Source organism: Orycteropus afer, unplaced genomic scaffold, assembly GCF_000298275.1.
Source record: "Orycteropus afer afer isolate SDZICR_OR568_19922 unplaced genomic scaffold, OryAfe1.0 scaffold00015, whole genome shotgun sequence".
Taxonomy (NCBI): domain Eukaryota; kingdom Metazoa; phylum Chordata; class Mammalia; order Tubulidentata; family Orycteropodidae; genus Orycteropus; species Orycteropus afer.
In genome coordinates this window covers 1,034,765-1,055,988 of record NW_006921602.1, presented here as the reverse complement: position 1 = coordinate 1,055,988, position 21,224 = coordinate 1,034,765, and the positions used below count along the sequence as shown (strand labels likewise).

The 21,224-nt window shown below is 45.0% G+C and overlaps 1 protein-coding gene across 1 annotated transcript; it reads right to left on the bottom strand.

Moving 5' to 3' along the window:
- Positions 1 to 946: 946 nt before the first annotated feature.
- Positions 947 to 20,542, bottom strand: PKM (pyruvate kinase M1/2). Its single transcript, XM_007957047.2, has 11 exons — positions 20,433 to 20,542; positions 17,425 to 17,591; positions 16,795 to 16,886; positions 10,026 to 10,157; positions 9,372 to 9,558; positions 8,522 to 8,792; positions 7,641 to 7,791; positions 7,277 to 7,429; positions 4,396 to 4,562; positions 1,835 to 2,016; positions 947 to 1,053 (listed from the first exon to the last, which is right to left on the bottom strand). The coding sequence occupies exons 1-11, from the start codon at positions 20,510 to 20,512 to the stop codon at positions 947 to 949; spliced, it is 1,689 nt and encodes a 562-aa protein (XP_007955238.1). The 5' UTR covers positions 20,513 to 20,542.
- Between the last annotated feature and the right edge of the window lie 682 nt (positions 20,543 to 21,224).

The following is a 21,224-nucleotide window of genomic DNA, read 5'->3' as shown; positions in this document are numbered from 1 at the left end:
TAGACTGTTAGAAAAGGAATTTGCTCTGTAAACTTACCCAAATCATAATACAAAATTAAAAAACAAAACCACCAACTAAACACCTCCCCTACCTGCAGAGCTTTTAAATACACAGGTATCCCACCTCCCCTCCCCAGGGACTGAAAGGGGTAACCAAGAGTCAGCTGCTGCTTTCCCAGCACTCCTGTGCCCGAGATGGGAGGCAGCCTGAACAATACTGTGGCCCCACCATTAGGCCCAAGGCTCTTGCCATTTCCACCCTTCTCAGAGGCCAAGGTTAAACCTCCCCAGCAGAAAAGAAGAAACAGGTGCTTCAGCTTTTTTTTTTTTTTAATTGACATACAGGTAAGACTCTATAGCAACAGGCCTGCAGCAGTGGGGAAAATGGAAGGTGGAGGGTGGAGTGTTCGTCTGCAGTGACAGCTGAGTAGAGTGCAGGAAACAGAAGTGCCCAATGCACAAACAACAAGGTGGGAATGAGGGAGGCCGAGGGGTTGGGGAAGCAAGTAAGGGCCAAGGTCAGAGTCTGCTAACACTGGACCCATTGCCTCACGTCCTAAGGCCCCTGCTCTTGCCATCTCCTAACCCCAGGCCAGCGCTGAGTGTTCTCTGGGCATCCATTTTCTACAGGAACTGAATAAGGGCACAAAGGAAAGGGAGCTATTGACCTCTTGCATTAAGTAAGCTCAGGGCCTCCAGTCCTGCACCCCTTGTTCTTCCCTTGCTTGGGCAGAGCCACATGCTGGGCAGCCAAGCTCTGGGCTACCCCACCTGATAAGGGTCTTAAAACAGTCATGTGTCACCAGACTTTCCTTTTTCTTCCCTGGTGTCCCAGCCCACCAGTGCCACACCACAGCCCCAAGTAAACACTACAAGCGTTGCTGGCCTAATGGATGGGTTGTAGGGAGGGGATGGGACAGGGGCTGGAAGAAGGACTCTACGGTCATCATGGCACAGGCACTACACGCATGGTGTTGGTGAAGCCAGAGCCAGGGCGCCACCCAGTCAGCACGATGACCACATCTCCAGTCTTAAAGAAGCCCCGGGCTTTGCCTGGAGGAAGAGAAGAGAGATTAGTGAGTCAAAGCCAAGACAGGTAGGCACAAGGGACAATTAGGGCCAGAGGGAGTGCGTTGTGCTGGCTAACCATTACTTTCTCAAGCCACAAGGTGGCGCCAGCCTCACAGCCCAAGCAAAGGTGATGAGGGAGGCTGAGATCTCCTTATCACACAGATGGCAGAGTTGGCAAGGACCTTTGGCCATCATTCATTTTATACTCTAGGGGGTGGAGAGCCTTGCCCAAGGCCACAGCTACCTGCTTGCTCTTATCTTGTGATATCCTGCACTTACACAGGGTTCAAAGGCCACATTAACATGTAATCTGTGTGCGTGCTGCCCCTTAGTGCAGAAGCTCTGGACAATTTTGTAAGAAACCTTAATAATGAGCATGTGAGGGAGAATTCACAGATACCATTTGCAGTGAGGGCAAGGTGTGGTCAGTTAGGGCTCCCGTTCTCCCTCTCCAAGGTCTGTGTGTTCTACCTTCCATTCCCCAAACTTTCAGGCTCCCTGTGAGGCCAGTGGGAGCTCTGGTGGTATAGTATCTAAAGCATTTGACTGCTAACCAGAAGGCTGGTGGTTCAAACCACCAGCCACTCCTCAGAAAGAAGACTGGGCAATCTATATCTGTAGAGATACCACCTTGGAAACTCAAGGAGGGGTTGTTATGAGTCAAATCTAACTCAACGGCAGTGAGTCTGGTGGTTTTTGTGTGAGGCCAGTGCCCAGGCATAGTCCCCACCCCTGGTTCTAGCCCTTGCTTCCAGGCACGCACCAACATTCATGGCAAAGTTCACTCGAAGGTCCACATCCTCAGCCCAGGCCGCCTGGACTGGGTCCTTGCACAGCACAGGGAAGATGCCACGGTAGAGGTGGGCCTGACGAGCTGTCTGGGGGTTCCGGGTCACAGCAATGATGGGAGCACGGGGACGGTATCTGGCTACCTGGTGAGCAGACCTGGGTTGGGATGGGGGACAGGGAAAAAGACCATTAAAAAGTGTCCTAGGAGCCTCCCAGGAAGCACCTCAGGGCCTAACAGCTTTGCTTTAGCAATGGCCTACCCTCTGCTCTACTGTGCAGGCCTGAAGACTCTGGCCATTTAAACATCTGCCTCCTGGGCTCCCTAGAACAGCCTCATATCTGGTATCTTGCACAGCATTTAAACCACCTTCACAGTTAAAGTTACTCACTTGCTCTTCACCCCTTCCAATATGCCATGGCCCCAGGATCACCCTGACGCAGCATGGTCAGTCACATCCACTTACCCCATATGGCCTATGGCTGGCTGAAACCTACCCCCTACCCTGACCTTTTCCATTCTGGCACAGGGAGGCTACCCTGGCCCAATCTCACTAGCACCCATGCCTCTTGCTGCCAGCAACAGCTACAAGCTAAGCAGCATGTGAACAACACCTGACTTTTGACATCTACAAAGAACAGCAGCAAGGCCGATCAGCCTCCTGGGAATCAACAGTGTACCCCTGCCCGACTGCTGTGCCCGCTCCTCACCCTATACTGCCACCAAGTCCCAACAACTTAGCTCTAAAGTCCCCGAGTCAAACCTGAGTATCTAAATGAGACTAAAAAGTCTGGGTGCTACCCAGAAAACAAGAACAAGAAGTGGAAGTGTTGGTGTAGAAGCTGCTCTGGTACACTGAGGCTCCTTCAGAAGGCCCTTTGAGACTCCATGTACCAGATGCTTCCTTGAACACTGTACAGTGGTCATTGCAGATATATGACCCTGGTCTCTCTTAGGAGTTGGGGAAGGGCCTGCAGAAGGAACCGGGCCCTACAAACCAGGCTCTGAAGACACTCAACAGGTGTCAGGGAAACTTAAGCTATGTCACAGCAGAAACTGCCATGTTTAATATTAGGCCTTCAGAGGGAAGCAGTTGTTGAAGTTGGGACCAGCTGAGAGTGAAATCCCAGAACTAGAGCTGAAGCTAATAATAGCCAATAGCAAAGGTTGGACCTTTCAACAAAGGTCAACCCTAATGGTTGGAATGGTTTATCTTAGAGTGGGAGGCTAAGCCCCCCTGTTAAGGAAATCTCCTGGCAGCCGTCTTGTTCCGTCTCAGTGCAGTGACTGCCTGGAATCCTCTCCACCCTCCTCTGCCAGGAAACTCTAATCACCTTGCAAGCAAGGATGATGACCACATTCCCAGACTAAGGGTGTCAAAGATGGTAACTATGTTCTGGCCTAGGAAGGGATCCCAAGTCTGAGGCCAGGCACCGAGCCAAGCACAGGCAGGGCAGTCCTTAGAACAAAGTGCCAGCAAGATAACCAGTGACCTTTCCTAGGCTGGAACTCACGTCTTTGGAGTCCAAAGACAGATGGGGAATTGGTACACCGTAACAGTGGATAGAGCAAGTCAAGTGAACATAATTAATTTTCCAAGAGCACAGTGTAATGTTTAAAGAGCACATCTTAATTGGAATAAGCTAAACTGGTACCTTCTACTATTTCAGATGACCAGCTCTTAAACACCAAAAGAACATCTGTCGCCTGCCTATAAGTTATGCCATGAGTCTCTAGTTCACTATGAAGTTATAAACTGGCTTTAGATCCAAATGATCCAATCACACTTTGTGGTTGCAGTCTGGAGTCCTTCAGGGCCAGGAGAGCTCCTGCCCTGCAGGGTCCAGGTGGCAGGCAGAGAGCTCTTACCTTGGCTTAGCACCATCTAAGCAATGTTCAATGCATTGCTCCTGGGATCTCCAAGGAAAGGTGCCATTGAGCAGGGAATCCCCAGGGAGCTGCTGCCGCCTCCTACCTGCCAGACTTGGTGAGGACGATTATGGCCCCACTGCAGCACTTGAACGAGGCCTCCACAGCACCCACGGCGGCAGCTTCTGTGGGGTCGCTGGTAATGGGCGCCAGGCGGCGGAGCTCCTCAAACAATTGCAAGTGGTAGATGGCAGCCTCTGCCTCACGGGCAATCTAGGGGAGCAACATCGTCCAGAGGGACGAGAAGGGGACAGAGCTTTGTCAGCACTTTGTCAGAAAGGGGAAGGGAAGGGAAGAAGTACACAGACAGCTGGTGAAGAACACGGCCATTGGTCCAAAGGTCAGGAAGATACCAATCGCTGAGCAAAAACAAGACTCACAGGGACCAGTCCTTCACCAGGTGTCTGTGACACCTACTGTGCCTACCATACCAAAGGACCCTCCAGTCCTGCCCTATCATGACCTCTCTGGCTGTCTTCCTGCAGGTGAGAAAAAGGCTCTGAGCCAAGGCCCCAAGCGCAGGGCTCAACCCTGGCTGTCTTCTCCTTGAGCAGTTGGAGCAAGATGCTGGTTATCCTACACAGTGTTACCTGCCCTCAGGGCCCTACCTGCCAGACTCCGTCAGAACTATCAAAGCTGCCGCTAAACACTTATAAGAAGCCTGCACGCTGCCCATGGCCATGGCTTCCATGAGGTCTGTGGAGTGACTTGAGGCTCGCACAAGTTCTTCAAACAGCTTGCGGTGGAACATGGCTGCCTCAGCCTCACGAGCTATCTGTAAGGTTTAGAGGAAAGGGAGGGCAAGGAAGAGGGAGGAAAGAAGGAAAAAAAAGGAGAGACAACACATGGAAAGACAGAATGGGGAATTAATCAGGGAGCAAGTTAACCTTAGGTTAATTGACTAAATTTGTCCTTCACATAGATGCAAAGAGGCAGGGTGGGAAAAGTCAGATTGCTCAGGAAGGTGTGGAGAATCTAAAGCCCTCCAATACAGGGAAAATTAATTCTTGACTGACAAAGCACCATTCTGGGAGCATTTTTCTTATGGAGAGTAAGAGTGGAGGGAAATGTGGGACATAAGATTCTGGCACCTTGGCATGGAAACATGCTCAGGCAGGGCCCACACCACTCCCTGGCAGGGGACTTGCCCATGCTGCCTCATGACACAGCTCAAAGGAAGGAACAGGCCCTCCCTCCTCACATGGCTGTCTGGTTAGCACAGGGTTTCCAGTCTGGCTTCCATGCACATAGGGAGTACTTGATCGGCACCAGACAGGGATGCTTCTAAGCCTTTCCAGTGGCCTGCCACGGAAACTGACTGAGCAGCCCTGGAAATGTGGAGTCAGGCAAAGCCAAAGCCACACAGCTTAAGTGCATTCTAACAAGAAGGCTGGAAAACTTGGGCTAACTTGTGAGGGGCAAGTTGAACAGCCATGTGAAAAGGCAGATGGCTATGGAAGCATGCGGATTAGTTTAATGAGATATTTGATTAAAATCTCATGATTAAATAGTCTGAAGACTCTTTCAAGCATGAGAAAGCCAGTGAATTATTTACAATCTACCTACTCAGATAACACCAAGAATTAGATAGAAAATTTAAGTTCTAGAGGATTATAATGCAATCCCAGGACCTTAGAGAATGATAGATAAAGGAAGAATCAGTAATACCATCTCAGTCATTTGACAGTATAAGCAGATGTGTGGCAGGATTTGTTACGTTAAAGGTTTTCTGTCTGTAAAAAAGAATGGATTGCGTGCAGCCCAAGGACAGGAGAAATAAAAATAAACAGGAAATAGGGCCATACCTGGTACTGCCTAGCCTTTAGTTACAGGCCACTAACTGTATCACATTTAGACATAGGAGAAAGTAGTTTACAGTTAAGAGGAGAAGCTCTGGCCAGTGGTAAGTGGTGACATGGAGGGGTGAGGCTGTACCACCTGGAGGGGCAGCAGCCTAGCCCAGACCCCACTGCTCCATCTTCTGAACAGTGCCATGCAATCCCAGCATGAATTTCTTTCTAAGGTGCTGCCTCCACAGGAAATACTGGGGTATGGGAGACAGGACACACAACTCAGAGCCTGGAGTCCTGAATGTTAAGGACCCCACTACAGGTCCTTATCTGATCCATTCTACAGCAGAGGCATAGAGCAGTTAAATGACTTGTCCAGAGATATATGAAGTTTACCTAGTTTTGTAGTTCATGGTTCAGTATATCAAGTGAAGGTCAGCCACCTTCCCACCTCCAAAGCCATGAGGTCAAATGGCTAGGCAAGGCAATTACAGAGAAAGGGCACACAGAATGGCCCATAAAGGCAGCCACTCTAAAGATTATTTGCTCAAGGTCCACTGTCTACTGGGATAGAGAAAGTACGTGTGGGGCAGTCAGGAGAAAGAGCTAAGAGTTCCTGAGCACCAGAACAGCAATCACATCACACAAATAATGTGACTTATCAGCCAAGGTCAGGGGAAGGGGACTAGTCTCGCTGATTTAGATATGTGAAAATCCACCAAGGATGCCAAAGACAGTCCAGATCACATGAATTCAGGTCACCACTAAAAAAATATTTAATTAAATGACACATCTTCTCTGGAAGTGGTTTAAGTGCAATAATTGGACATACAGAAAGTGAAAGAACAAAGGAAGATATCTAGTCTACAGGTTTTCTTGGAGTTTTTTAAATTTTTTTTGGGGGGAGGGAGGGTCTTGGAGAGCACACAAAGAATGTGGAGTCCTTTGTTGGCTGGGAAAGGAATAGAGGTTAAAGAAAATCCCTATCAGGATAAAAGGCAAGTTCACTGAGCCACACTCTATGCTGTTGGGAGAATGTTAATTCACAGCACTCATTTTACCTGCCAGTGGGGCACACTGTGGGGGAGAAAGAATTACTACCTGTGACTCCTCCAGGTGTTCTCACTGCAGGGCCAGTCAGGATCAACCACTTTCCCACCTATCTTTATTTGTGGACTCGCTATCATTTAAATCCTACTTTTTGGTCTCAGGTGAGTGCAGCAGCTGCATCCCAATGACACAGCAAAGCAGGCCATTACAGGCACCATGCAAGGCCAGCTCACAGTCAGCTCAGCGCAGGCAACAGCCTCTAGTGTGCACCCACAGAGGCACCTGTGAGGGAACACCTGTCTGTGGGAGAGGTGGGGAATCAGGTTGGAAGCCAAAAAAGAGGACATCTGGGAGTGGGAGGCGTTGGCTGTTTTCACAGTGAAAGTTAAAGTCTGAGCAACACTGTGCTATGTCCAATGAGGGAGGAAGCCTCCAGAGCAGAAAGAAATAGGAGAGGAGGTGTAGGTAGGGAAGGCAGAACAAGAGAAGTAGCTTAAAGGTCCTCCACCCCTCCAGACATACTCTGTCACTGCTGTTACTGTGACTTTGGGGAAAATGAAAGATTGCTGGTAAGAAGAGGCGTCTAGGTGTGCCTGTGCTAGCGCGTGCCTTCATCCTCCACCCTGGCCTCCTGCCCTGATGAACTCACCAGGTGCTGCATGCGCACAGCCTCCAGTGGGTAGTCCCCTTTGGCTGTTTCTCCGGACAGCATGATGCAGTCAGCTCCATCCAGGACTGCATTGGCCACATCACTGCCCTCAGCCCGGGTGGGACGGGGCTTCTTGATCATGCTCTCCAGCATCTGGGAGAGGACAGAACATTCATGAGACTTGGCCTGGGCTGTCTTCAGGATAGAATATATGTGCACACAGTATGGCTTTGTGTAGATGAATAGGAGGAGAGTGTGTGTGCACGCATGTGTCAATGTTATGAGGGGTAGGGTCTATGGCAAGAGACTACATAACCTCCAAGCATGTGAATTTCCATATGTGAATGTGAAGAGGTGCACATGCCTGTGTAGCACAGATGACGGGTTTCCCAGCTCGGTTGCACCGCCCAATCATCATCTTCTGAGCTAGGAAGACCTTCTCTGCAGGAATCTCAATGCCCAGATCGCCACGAGCCACCATGATCCCATCGCTGGCCTCCAAGATCTCATCAAACCTGACAGGGAAGGTAGAAAAGGAGAGGTTATGTTGTACAAGGGCCATGGTGATGGAAGAAAGCCTTCCTTGGATTCCTGACTTAGATGCCCACACCAGGATAGCCATCTATTACTGTCATCACGGGTACACAGAGGTGGTGGGGTATGCCAGCCACCTTAGGCCTTTCAGCCAAAGTGGACCTATAGGTCCTATCTGCTGGGTTTCAGATCAATACTGATGTATCACTAGGGGGTGAGGAGAAGCAGGAAAGGGACAGGAGAGGTCCCATTTTCTTTCATCTGCATCTTATGAGGCCCTCTGATGGTGTCTCTCTACCAACCAGCACATCCAAGACAGATAGAGAACCCAAAGCTTGCAGCTTGCTCCCAGACCTAAGGGTCATAGTGGGCACATGGTGCTGCTCCTCCCACACTGCCCAACCACACTCCTAACCCCCAAGAGCAGGTCTGAGTTTTCAGCAGTGCTGAACTCTGCTTCCTAAGAGGTCAAGAAGGAACGGATGTCACACCAAGCTGGCCCTGGTGATTTGGCGCCACCTTGTGAGCAACCGGAAGCTGGAGCAGAACTGCATGCTTTCCTCTGGGAACCACAAGAACCACCCAGACCTAATCTGATGATCCCATCGGCTGCTGCTTTCTATGTGAAAGCAAGGAAGCCATAAGCTTCCATAGGGCTCCCAAGCGAGGAGCGCCAAGAGTCCCTTCTGGGCTAGGACAGAAGTGACTTACCTTCTAACACCCTCATGATTCTCGATTTTGCTGATTATCTTGATGTTTTTGCCTTTCTCTCCCAGGACCTTCCTGACTTCATGGACATCGGCGGCCTTGCGAATAAAAGATGCAAACACCATATCTACATCCTGCTCTACCCCGAACTTCAGATCCTGGATGTCCTTTTCCGACACTGCAGGCAGGTCCACAGCAGCTCCAGGAAGGTTCACACCCTTCTTGCTGCCCAATAAGCCACCATTTTCCACCTCTGTCACCAGAAAGTTAGTACCTGTGCAAAATAGAGAATGTAGGAGAAATAAATAAAGTAACGAGGGCCCATCTGTTAAACAGGAAAGAACTAAGAAGCTGGCTGCCTTTCTCCCCAGTACAGGGAACTGGGAAGCAGCACATCGTAGGGTCCGGAGCCGCACTTAGGCCAAGTGAAATAACCACTTTGTGCCTCAGTTTCCTCACCTAAAAAGAGGTAATAATACCTACTCATAAAATTGTTCTGATGAATCACTATACAAAATGCTTAGAACGGTGCCTGACACTTAAATATTACCTATCATTCCCAGATACACTGGAGCTCTGTCCATATTACATTTGGACATGTATGGAGGATGGAAGCAGAGAGTTAAAAAGTACTAAAGAAGAATAAAAAAGAAATCCTCTCATATGCTCTCTAGATGAAACGACTAAGTTTAAGCTGGACTAAAGTTTGTTTTTGAGAATAATGACTTGTAGGAGGAATTCCTGAAAACAGATAGACCCACTCCTGGTGTTAGCCAACCAAGCTTCCTATCTTCTTTGACTTTTAGGGATGGGAGATGGTTTTAGACAATAAGACACTGATTCTTTCTTGCACCTTTCTCTTTCACCAGCAGAGAAATAAGTCCATCATCCACGTAGACCTTGCTGCCCACTTCCACGACTTTGCAAATGTTCTTGTAGTCCAGCCACAGGATATTCTCATCACACTTTTCCATGTATGCATTATCCAGAGTGATCTTGAGAGTGGCTCCCTTCTTTAGCTCCACCTCAGCAGTGCCACTCTACAGACAAGAGAGTGAGTTGTAAGTCTGAACTTCAGAAATCAGGTCCTACCAGCAAAAATGCAAAAGTCCTTTCCTCCAGAGAATAATGTTCAAATCACAACTAAAAATACAGATAAAGATTTTCTGTTGTGCTCACCCGCTAACCCAGAGAGCGGCAAACTGAAACCACTAGGTGCTCCACAGGAGAAAGATGTGGCAATCTGCTTCCAAAAGGATTTCCAGACTTGGAAACCCTATAGTGCAGTTTTTCTCTGTCCTATGGATTTTTTTTTTTTTTAATTTTTTATTTTTGGAGTATGTGTCAAGGAAATAACCCAAGGGGGAAAAGAAATACAAAACACATCTTCTTCATTTGCAGACCTAAACTCTGAGGAATATGGCTTCCAGGCAGAGTAGAGACTGCTGAGACTCTGGGGCCCACCACTTCCTGGCCTGTCCCTCATGCTTCTCCCCAGAATACTCACGCCTTTGATGAGCCCAGTTCGGATCTCTGGTCCTTTGGTGTCCAGGGCCACAGCAACTGGCCGGTAGAGAATGGGGTCAGAAGCAAAGCTTTCTGTGGCTGTGCGCACGTTCTTGATGGTCTCTGCATGATACTAGGGGAAAAGGAAGGGAGATTAAGTCATACACACACCAGGGTACAGCTGCCATTCCCTTGCCCCATAGCTGATCACTTAGAAAAGGCCAACGGATGTTCTAGACCTTCACGGTCGCACACTAAAAATCCATCAGTGTCTGGCCTCAGCACTGTCCACTGAGCACCCTCTATGTGCTTATTTCAACCTCTTCAGCTTAAACCCACTTCTACGAGTGAAGGAACTCACTCTAAGGAAAAATCTCAGTAACTTTTTAGAATATTGCCACCAAAAACCATTAAGGGATGGGTATAAACATTTCTGAGTATAATGGAAGTCTGTGTGGTTTCAGCTGATCTCTTTTCTCTAGGACTTATCAAATACTTCTAGCAAATAAAGCACACACACTGGAGTGAAAGATCTAGGATTTTTATGTGTTTGTATAATACTGGTCGAGCAGTCAATGTCAGATACCAGTAGAGATGGTAATTCTGAGTGTTTTTTCTTTATTGATTACAACTACAATTTAAACTCAAGTTATTTACATAAGTTAACAGTGATCCAAGCTAAATAACTCATTGCTAAGGTCAGGCCAAAAAAAAAAAAACAAACCCACACACAACATGTTGTTTTTCACAATCACTTTCTAGAGCAGAATTAAGAAGAAAATAGAGTAAGTAAAGGTGGTACTATGCCTTTCTCTAAGCTAACTGTCCTTCGCTGTTCCTCACTTGCAGAAAATCTTAGCTTCAATTTTCTCTCTGACATCCTTTCTTCTGCAAAAGCAGGGCTGTCACTTGAAGGCAGCTGGAACCACAGTTAATCCTTAAGGCAGGTGGTGACTAAAGCTTGTATCTGAAAATCCACAGCTGCTAATTCAGGTATACTCTAGAATGAGGGGAGACCCCTGGGTGGGACAAGTGGTTAACTCATTCACTGGTAACGGAAAGGTTGGAGTTACATCCACCCAGAGGTGCCTCAGAAGAAAAGCCTGGCGATCCTACGGACAAAGAAATCAGCCAGTGACAACCCTATGGAGCCTAGTTCTACTCTGATACACATGGGCTTACTATGAGTTAGAAGTGACTCAATGGAAACTGGTTTTCTGGGCTATGATGAGGATATGGACCACTGGCAGCTGCTGCTTTTTTCTTTTCCCCCAGGAAGCCATTACTGAAGTTTTATTGCTGGCTTGCAATTTTGTTTTTTAAAGGTATGGGTGCTGAATATTGTCAAATGCCTTTTCTTCAAGAGTTGCTGTAAGGAATCAGAGAATTAATACATGAAGAACTTTTTGAAAGTTTGCTTTATGCCACTTGGCTTTTACGAAAGACCTACATTATTACCTGTTTTTGCTAGCCAGAAGAAATCCCAACAGGATCTTTGCTTTTAAGAAAAAAAGCAAACTAGCATTCAGCATTTGTTTTTCAGTGAGCCATTAAAGAGGTAGCAAACTGCTCAAGCAGTGAAGAGAATGGAATTGCCAAGTTCCTTCCCCAGGAACTATACTCAGCATCTTAGCATAAATCCGCCACAGCTTTCAACCATGTGAACACTGTATGTTACTGTTATTTTAGATTTTAAGTGTTATTTGGTAGGTTGTTTTTTGGGTCTAGGAATAACCCCCAAAACTTCCCATATAAATTAACGGTAATTGCTTCTTTGCTTGATGGCATTTCAGCTTACGAAAGGTTTCATAGGAACACTCTACTTTTATTTATTTATTTATTTTATTGTGGTTTGGGTGAAAATTTACAGAGCAAATTCACTTTCCATACAGCACTTCACATACACTTTGTCTCATGACATTGACTCCACTTTCCCACAATGCAACAGCTGCCCTCCCACTTCCTCCTGATAGTCACCTCTTCCCTGTGTCCATCCCTCCACGCACTCCTCCCCCCTGAGCTGTCTCCCTGGTAACACTCTACTTTTAATAGCAGAGGAAGCCTGTATTTAGAATAAAGTCAGGCACACAATCATTATTTAACAAATGCAACCTATTAATATATATTACGTGGGACCTTGTGTTTCTAGAATAAAATCTACTTGGTTATGTGTCATCTAATTTCTTTAATATACTACTGGATTTGGACTGTGAAAATTTGATTTATTCTTTTGACATCTTGTTCCTAAGTGAGTTTGGTCTTGTAGTCCAGCCACAGGATATCTCACCACACTGTTCCATGTATGCATACTAACCTTTAGTGCTAACCTTCATGGTTTTGGTAGTATACTTGGTTGACCTTAGTATCAGGATATATTGGCTTCAGAGAACAAGTTGGGAAGATTCCTGTACTTGGTTGGGGTTTTGAGCAGTATAACAAAGAATTTATTTGTTCTCTGAAGGGGAGACAGAATTCAGTCATTAAAATCATCTGGGCTTGGGGTTCTGAGGTAGGGCAGGGGGTTGATCTTACAGTTAACTTTTTCCATTTCTGATGGCTTGTTATTGATAGAACCAAAACCAAGCCAAACTCAATGCCATCAAGTTGATTCGACGCATAGCGACCTCTCCTTGGGTTTCCAAGACATCTTTATGGAAGTAGATTGCTCAATCTTTCTTCCAAGGAGTGGCTGGTGGATTTGAACTGCCAGCCTTCTAGTGAGCAGTCAAATGCCTTAGGCACCACGCCATCAGAACTCCCATGGATTGAACGGTGCCTCCAAAAAATGTATGTGTTGTAAATCCTAACCTCTATGCTTGTAGTCATAATCCCATTTGGGAATAGGTTGTCTCTTGTTATGTTAATGAGACAGGTTCAGTATGTCTTAAATCTATCTCTTTTAGGATATAAGAGAGATTAAACAAGTATGCAAGAGAAGAAGAGATAAGAGAAATATGTCAAGCCACATGAAGACTGCCCAGGAATAGAAGCTTAAAGACACAAGGACCTTCCTCCACAGCTGAAAGAGAAAGCCTTCCCTTAGAGCTGGCACCTTGCATTTGGACTTCTAGCCTCCTAAACTGTGAGAAAATAAATCTGTTTGTCAAAGCCACCCATTGGTGATATTTCTGTGATAGCAGCACTAGGTAAGTAAGACATGGCTATCAGTCTGTTCATATTTTCTACCTCATTGATACTTACTTACCTTTTCTTGGAAAAACAGTCAATTTCACCTTGATTTATAAGAATTAAGTTTAAATCTATGACTTTAAAAATCTAATCAATAGGAAACATTCCCTTTTCAACTTATAGATTTATTTGTGCATCCTGATACTTTTTCTTTTAATCATTAAAAAAAAAAAAAAACCCTTTTTATTGGGATTTGAGTGAAAATTTACAGAGCAAATTGGTTTTCTGCTCAACTGTTCATACACCTTTTGTTTGGTGACACGGAACGTAGTCCCCAAATTTGACAGCACTTTTCTCCCTTCCTCTCTGTGTTTACCATTTCCTTTTGTCCTTCTTTCCTATCCATTTCTGCCATCTGAGCTTTATCCCTGAGCAAATGCTGTCCTTTTGATTGCCTTTGGTTGACTGACCTTAACCAGGCTTTCTCCCAAATAATCAGCTCTTGGCTTAATCTGTCAAAACTGTTTTCCATTTTAAGCTATACTTTTAAATCAATTCCTTTCTTTTCTTTCACCTTTTTTAGGTTTATGCTTCTTTCTAACTTTTTGAGTTAAATATTTCATTTATTTTCTTGGGGCAATCTACTTCCATAGTGATACTACCTCAGAAACCCAAGGAGGGGTCACTATGAGTCAGGTCCGACTTGATGGCACACAACAACAACAACAACAACAACAACATATGTGTGTGTGTGTGTGTGTGAGATCTATATAACTTTTTTTAATGTAACTTGTGTTTTTTTTTTTTTAAAGCACACAGGAAAGTTAATAGATGTTTGTAACCAAGGTTTTTTTAAGTAAATAAGCATTTTGGTCTTGGAGATGCAATCATGTATTATACATATACCAATTAGATCACTAGGTTTTCTATTATTGAAATCCTCTGTTATGTTCTGGCTACACTTCTGGGAGGTGTATTAAATACTTCTAGTATGGCTGTGGTTTTGCTGGCACAGTATCAAGAGGTAAATTCCATCAATAAATCCTGTTCTTGTATCCTTATGTTCTAAATTTAGGTTGCTTAAAAGTTACTATTTCTGGCCAACATGGCATTATAGTACTTCCGTGTTCAGCAAGAACACATCTTGCTCACATGAGGTGCCAAAGTAGGGGTAGAGACTCAGTGCCAAAGCTGTCAAAAGACCAGATCCAGAGAGTGGGTGTCCTTCTGTCAGAGTGAGAGAGGGGAAAGCAATTTCAAAGTTCTGTTCAGAAGAGTATTTGAAACAGTGAAGAACAGGATAAGTGTATCCCAACCCCTAGTCAAAGGTACACGGTCTACAGGGCATATGAAAGAAGAGCCCTCTGACACACAGTCAAATTGTTTACATTGTACTTCATTATACAGTATCAGAACAATTTCAGACGAGTTTCCAAAAACTCTTAAGCCTAGGGACAATGTCATTTTGGTCTAAAACCTCAAAATAAATCCTTTAGAAGGACTTCTTTTTCCCAAAATCCAAATTCTAATCCAAGAATAAGAGTTAAAAGCATAGATAATTTCCAAATGCTTCTTGCAGTTTAAAAACCAAAAATCCCAAGCCAGCTGCTATGTGGCAGGTGCAGCAGCCATCACTCGCCTTTGCCATTTTAAAGCTGGGTGGTGTTATTTTACTGGATTGAAGAGGCCACAAAGCCTAGTTAAAGGTCAACTTCTAAAAATCTATTTCTGCTCCTTCCCCTCCCCACAGGAGACCTGGGGACACTCCAGCAGCAGGGATCAATAGTAAACAGATCCTTCACTGTTGTCTTTAGCATTCTCTCTTTGGGCTAAGCTAACATTTGCAGCAATTCCTGGTGACTCCTGCTGAGGACCCCCTGCCCCTGCCTTTGGAAAATAGAGAATGTCAACAGAGACATGTCTTAACCTACCCAAAGTGCCTGCTCAGCACAGTCCCTCTGAACTTGGTCAGGCCCCCATGACATTTGGACCAGCTGCCTGCCACCAGGCCATAGGCCATTTATGGAACATGGGTTAGGGAATCCATGATGAAAAGGAGTATCGTGTTTCCAGAAAAAAGAAATTTGCCTCTTGGATTATAGTTCCTGAGACTTTATTTTTAGTTTAAATTTAACATCAGCTTCCAAATGGCAGGTCAACCCCATACCACTAGACCTCAGGTTAGCATTGTCTTTACACTGAACCAGAAGTACGGAAGACAAAGGAGGTGAAAATTTACCTCCTCCACTATTCCTCTACCAATGCCACTGTGAAATCCTGTGGCCTACATATGGTCAACCTGAAGGTTTTTTTTTTTTTTTTTTGCACTCCCCCCGCCTTTTTTTTTCTTAAATTATGATTTAGGTAAAAATTTACAGAGCATATTCATTTTCCATACAGCAGTTCGTACATTTTATTTCATGACATTTACTTCAATCCTCACAATGTAACAGCTTTCTTCCCACTTCCCTGTGTCCTTCTTTCCTATGCATTCCTGCCCCCTGAGCTATCTTCCTGTGCAAACACTGCCCTTCTGTTCTCCCATGATCTGTTGTTCTAAAGAGTGTATCTATATGGTGGTATAAATGTTCACCAGCCTGAAGGTTTTTTAAAGGTACTGTCCCCCTCAGGAAGAGGCCCTCCTCAGAATGGTTGGCTCTAAAAACTTGAGAAAAGAAGCAGGAAAGGAGTCTTCCCAACAGCTGTCAGCTGGTCCCTGGATAAGGCTTCTGTCTATAGGTGAAAACAGCTAATGAAGATCCCCAGCACAAACGCACCTCTGTAAATTCTTGGGGAAGAATGCAGATTTCATTTTAATGTACCAGAACCCCTGGGAGGAGATAGGCTAGGAATACAGCGCCAATCCTGAAACTGAATCCACTGCCATGAAGTCAATTCTGACTCATAGTGATCTCAAAGGACAGGATAAAACTGCTCCACAGGGTTCCCAAGGCTATAAATCTTTATGGAAGCAGACTTTTTCATCTTTCTCCCACAAAATAGCTGGTAGTTTCAAACTGCCAACTTTTTGGTTGGCAACTGAATGCTTTAACCACTGCACCACTACCCTAGAAAACACTATGGGGGCAGTTCTACAGTGTCACACAGGATCACTATGAATTGAAATCAACTCAACAAATATACCAGACAGTTAGACACAGTTCTTAATGTACATTAATGTATACCTTCTCCTGGACCTGGTCCAGTTATCCTAGATCTCTAAGAACTAGGTCAGAATACATCTACAGAATGGGCCTTTGGTTCAACACTACAATCCAGACTGCTACACAAACTCTGGGACAGGAGTATTGAGCACTAAAACCCACTTAATGGCTTAGAGGGATTTCCAGTAGAATCTTTCCACACTTTCCTTTGTGAAGACTAATAGTAACACAGGTCTGTAGGGGAACCAAGCCAATAACAAAGTAAAAGTAGATCTCTTTTGCTTAAGGAGATGTGGCCAGTTGAGGCGGCTAGAATGGGAAAGGAGAGTACAGATGGGCTAGTAAAGATATTTTTCTCATTGGCTATTAACCTCAGACTTCCACTTGACTGCTTCACTGTGGCAAATGAACAACACACCACCACCCCCATTTCCCTACAAGCTGGCCCAGTGGCCATACTGCCCAGCTGAGGCTCACCTCATGAGTTCCATGAGAGAAGTTCAGACGAGCCACATTCATTCCAGACTTAATCATCTCCTTCAGTGTTTCCACTGACCGGGAAGCTGGGCCTATTAAAAAAAGAAAAAAAAAAAGTTTTTAAGTCACAAGTATTAACTATTCAAAGTAGGAATAACACACCAGTTTGGTAAAATAATTCTTTCTGTTTTTTTCATTTTTTCTCCATAAATGTTTCCTCCTTCAAATAGCTTTAAAAGTCTTTCAAAGCCTCTGTGTTAGCCCACTCTCTTGATTTCCTCTAAAATCTGCACGTTACCTTCAAATTAGAAAAGTGTCCGGATAAGGCTTGGCCAGCCCTCTTTGTTCTCATTGAAAGCTAGCCAGATGTCCCAACCACAGAGCATGTCAAAAAGATCTTTCCTGGATCTCTGAGATGCTCCTACAAAGATCCACTGAAGTGACCCTCTAAATTGCCTTTATAAGAGAACACAGAATATTCTTTATCACAATTTCCTATCACCTGAGTTCCCATAAGAATCTGTAAAGCATCTCACCCAGCACCCAGGTTTACTACATTTATTTAGTCTTTTCAGGAAAGAGACAGTCACTGTCATGTGAAGCACTCATGTATGCTGGGTGAAGACTCACCAATGGTACAGATGATGCCAGTGTTCCGAGCCGTGATGGGTGCCGAGTCGATGTCCAGGCGACACATGTGCTCCAGGAATGTGTCAGCCATGGCTGCGTGCAGCTGCTGGGTCTGAATGAAGGCAGATCCCACTTCACTATGGGGCTTTGACATGGCTTCTGAGGTCCTGAGTCCAGGAGAATCAAAGGGATCAGTGTGATAAGGCCAGGTGGTTAATATACTATTTGGCACAAGAAGCCACCTCCTGCTTACACATTAACTCAATAAGCACAGTTTGTGCATAAGCAAGAGAGGACCCAACCACACTCTGGTTACGTGAATACTCCTTGCATTGGGCAAATGGCTCTTAAAGAACAAGTCTGAGCCTCTCCTACCTTACTCTGGGCTGACAGCTTTCCCTAGCAACTCTAAAAACAGTTACATTTACCTGCACCAAAGAACTTCCTCAAAAGGAGGCTGTAACCAGTCTTCCAGTGTACCAACAACTGACTCCTACTTTATCATCACGGTAAATATAGCTCTTTGTATGATGAGTTGTCTCAAAGCAACAAACATCTGGTATGGGGTAGGAGGGATACCCACATTGTCTCTTTATAATCCCTACTCAAACCCAAGTGATTTCCCTGTTGTACACCCAACTGTCCAGGCAGTCTCCCCAACTCTTGAATCCAACCCTGAGTATCACCTGAATCGTTGAAGTTTGTTTATTCTTTGACTCACACAAGGCCAACAGTAGTTCTTAGTCCACTGAAAGGGATCAAAAACCAGTCTCTTTACAGGTAGCAAAGTCCACCCACAGCCCTGAATGCTAAATCTTTCATCCCAAGAGATCGTACCTAAAAACCACATCTACTTTTGGTCAGGAACAATTTAGGATATGCAAATCAATTTGCACACAACCAAAGAAAACTACAATGGTACTTGGTCTGGTTCTAAAATTACTACTACTACTACTACTACTACTACTACTACTACTACTACTACGTTATCAGGATAACTGTAAGGTGAGTCATATATTTTCCCCACCTGGTTTTCTGATACATCAGTCTAATTCCCTTCCTATGGCAAAGATTGTCAGTTCCAGGTAATTAACCAGCCAAGGTCACAATCCTGACAACTGCCCTGACCTTTGCTTTACCTTCATTACTGACTTAAAATTAAACTACTCAGCCATTTAGCTGATTTCCTGTCAGTGTTTGGAAGCATGACACCCTTCTGATTCTCCTATGTCCCTTTCCTCAAGTCCTCACACTAAGGGCTGTTCCTTCTAAAATGCTTTCAGCTATATGCTTCAGCTGAGGCTCAGGAACAAGCTCCCTTTTCTTCTGTCCCACCTCCTCCTCAATTTCAGAACCCAAAATCAAGACATCTCTTACTTCTTATCCTATCTCTGACTTTGTGACCTCTCTGCAGGGCCTCAAGTAGAGTACACATCTAAATCTAGAACTCTGCCATCTCCACAAAGGTCTGGTAAAAGCTGCAGGACCATTTGGCAAGTAGCCAACAGGATCTTAAAAGCTTGCAAGTGGCCATCTAAATGTAACAATGGGTCTCTCCTTATCCAGATCAAAGAAGAATGATGAAAATGAAAGATGAATGGAAACAACTAGTCTAAGGGACTGGTATACCATGCAATCCTCAGCCTATACGACTATAAGACCAGAAGAACTAGATGGTGCCCGGTTACCACTGTCAACCACTCAGTTGTTGTTGTTATGTGCCCGTGAGTTGGACCCGACTCATAGTGACCCCTCCTTGGGTTTCCGAGGCACTATCACTACAGAAGTTGATGCTCCATCTTCCTTCCAAGAAGTGGCTGGTGGGTTTGAACCTCCAGTCTTCTGGTTAACAGTCAAGTACCTTAGGCACCTATATAGGAGATCCTGGATTGAGTGGGAGAACAATGCGGAACAAAATGCAAAATCAAAAAAAAAAAAAATTAGAGAGGCCAGGTTTGCTGCTCTGATAGAACCCCTGAGACTATGGGGTTCCATAGGTGCCCTTCAAGTCTGGAATTGAATCCACTCCTATGGCTTCCAGCCAAACAAAAGACAGGCACAGGAACTGAACATTTACATTAGGTAGATACACTTCTTGGAGAGATCAATCATGGGAGAATAGAAGGGCTATATATGCACAGAGAGACAGCTGGGGGGTTGGTGCAGAAGTGCATGGGAGGGAAGGACACAGGGAAGAGGTAACTATGGGGAGGAAGTAGGAGGGGAGCTGTTGTATTGTGGAAAATTACGGTCTATGTCATGAGACATAATGCCTGTGAACTGCTATATGGAAGATGAATTTGCTCTGTCAACTTTCACCAAAATCACAATAGAAAAAAAAAAAAAAGCTTTGTGACCAGTGATGAGCAAACAACCTGTCAGTTATTGAAAATGAATGGCTAGAGGTCCTTACCTATAGACTCTAGAATTTTAACAATGGAAAAATAAGACACTGGCTAACTAATCTATATGGCAAACACATTGTTCATTAGTATGCATTTCCTAACCCCCTATACATGCTAGCTACCAAAATGAGTAAGTCAATCCTCTCCTCCTAGCACGTAGTACTTGAAGGCATTCCAATGCTTACTGACTGGCCTTTCAGTCTAACTTAATGCCTCCTTGTTCAAATCAAAGCTATGCCTCCAACTCCCCACTCTGAAGAGATTCTGAATCACTGACACAGTGTCCCTTTAACAACACTCAGGGCATTTATACCTTCAGAGCATCCAGCTAGGCTTAGGTAAGACTGGTTGTGAAAGGAGTATTACTGAAGGGTAATACCAGGTAGCACAAAGACACAATGGCCTTGCTGTAGCATCTAAAGGGAGACTATTATTCAGTCCCAGGAATGTATTGTGAGCAAAGGAAGGTCTGAATTGAGTGGGTTGAAGAAACTAATCCCACTCTTCTTTAAAACCAACTGCTGGCTCACTCTTCTCTAGACCCGAGACATTAGTCTCCTGGCAAAGAGCTGGCTGGGGCCACTGATGATCAGGTCGTCCTACCTTTTGTTCTCTGGGCTTGGGCCTCCGGTGACATAATGCTCTTTTTTTTGCTCAGGGTGGCTCTTTGGCCCCACTTGCATAGACCGCTCGGAGCTGAGTACGGTTTGCCCTGGAGAACTGTACAGGATTAAGGTAAAGGCTGAGTGTAATAAGAGCTCTTCGGAGTCATGGCGAAATTATCTTAACAACCAGGTACCTCGGTGGTAGCTGGTCCTAGAAATTCAGCTAAAAACAGAAAAACCTCCCAAGAAAATACTAAGAAATGGATGAAAAAATTCACAGGTAAAAGGTGCTACTCTTCTGTTGAGCCCTGCTGTGGTGTTGCCCTCCCTCACAGCAACCCTGTAGAGCACAGGACTGCCCCACAGGGTTTCTTAGGCTGTAATCTCCACAGGAGCAAACTGACAGATCTTTCTCCTATGGAGCCATTAATGGGTTCAAACCACCAACCTCTTGGTTAGCAGCCAAGCGCTTAACCATTTGTGCCACCAGGGCTCCTTTGTGGAGCTTTATGTCCTCCCAAAGACTACCTTTCCCCTGAAGTTCCCTTAAATCCATGGTTTACTAATAATTTATTCTATATAAGAATGTAGTCCCCCACCTCTACCCCTTTTATGGAGGAAGGAGAGGGACACCAAAGCAAACAGGGACTAAAAAGGATACATTGCAAAATATTAACAGCATGTCATCTGGGTGGTAGGGTGACAGCACATTCTTTTTCTTTCTCTTTATTAAATTTACTGATGTGAAATATTTTTATAATAAGAAAAGTTACAAGCCTACCCTTTCTGA

Coding starts and splice junctions, on each gene's coding strand:
- PKM (XM_007957047.2), bottom strand. CDS start 20,512: ATGCAAGTGGGGCCAAAGAGCCACCCTGAGCAAAAAAAAGAGCATTAT. Junction 8,793..9,371: donor TCTGCTGGTGAAAGAGAAAG/GTGCAAGAAAGA, acceptor TATTTTGCACAG/GTACTAACTTTCTGGTGACA. Junction 1,054..1,834: donor GAACTTTGCCATGAATGTTG/GTGCGTGCCTGG, acceptor CTCTTCCTCCAG/GCAAAGCCCGGGGCTTCTTT.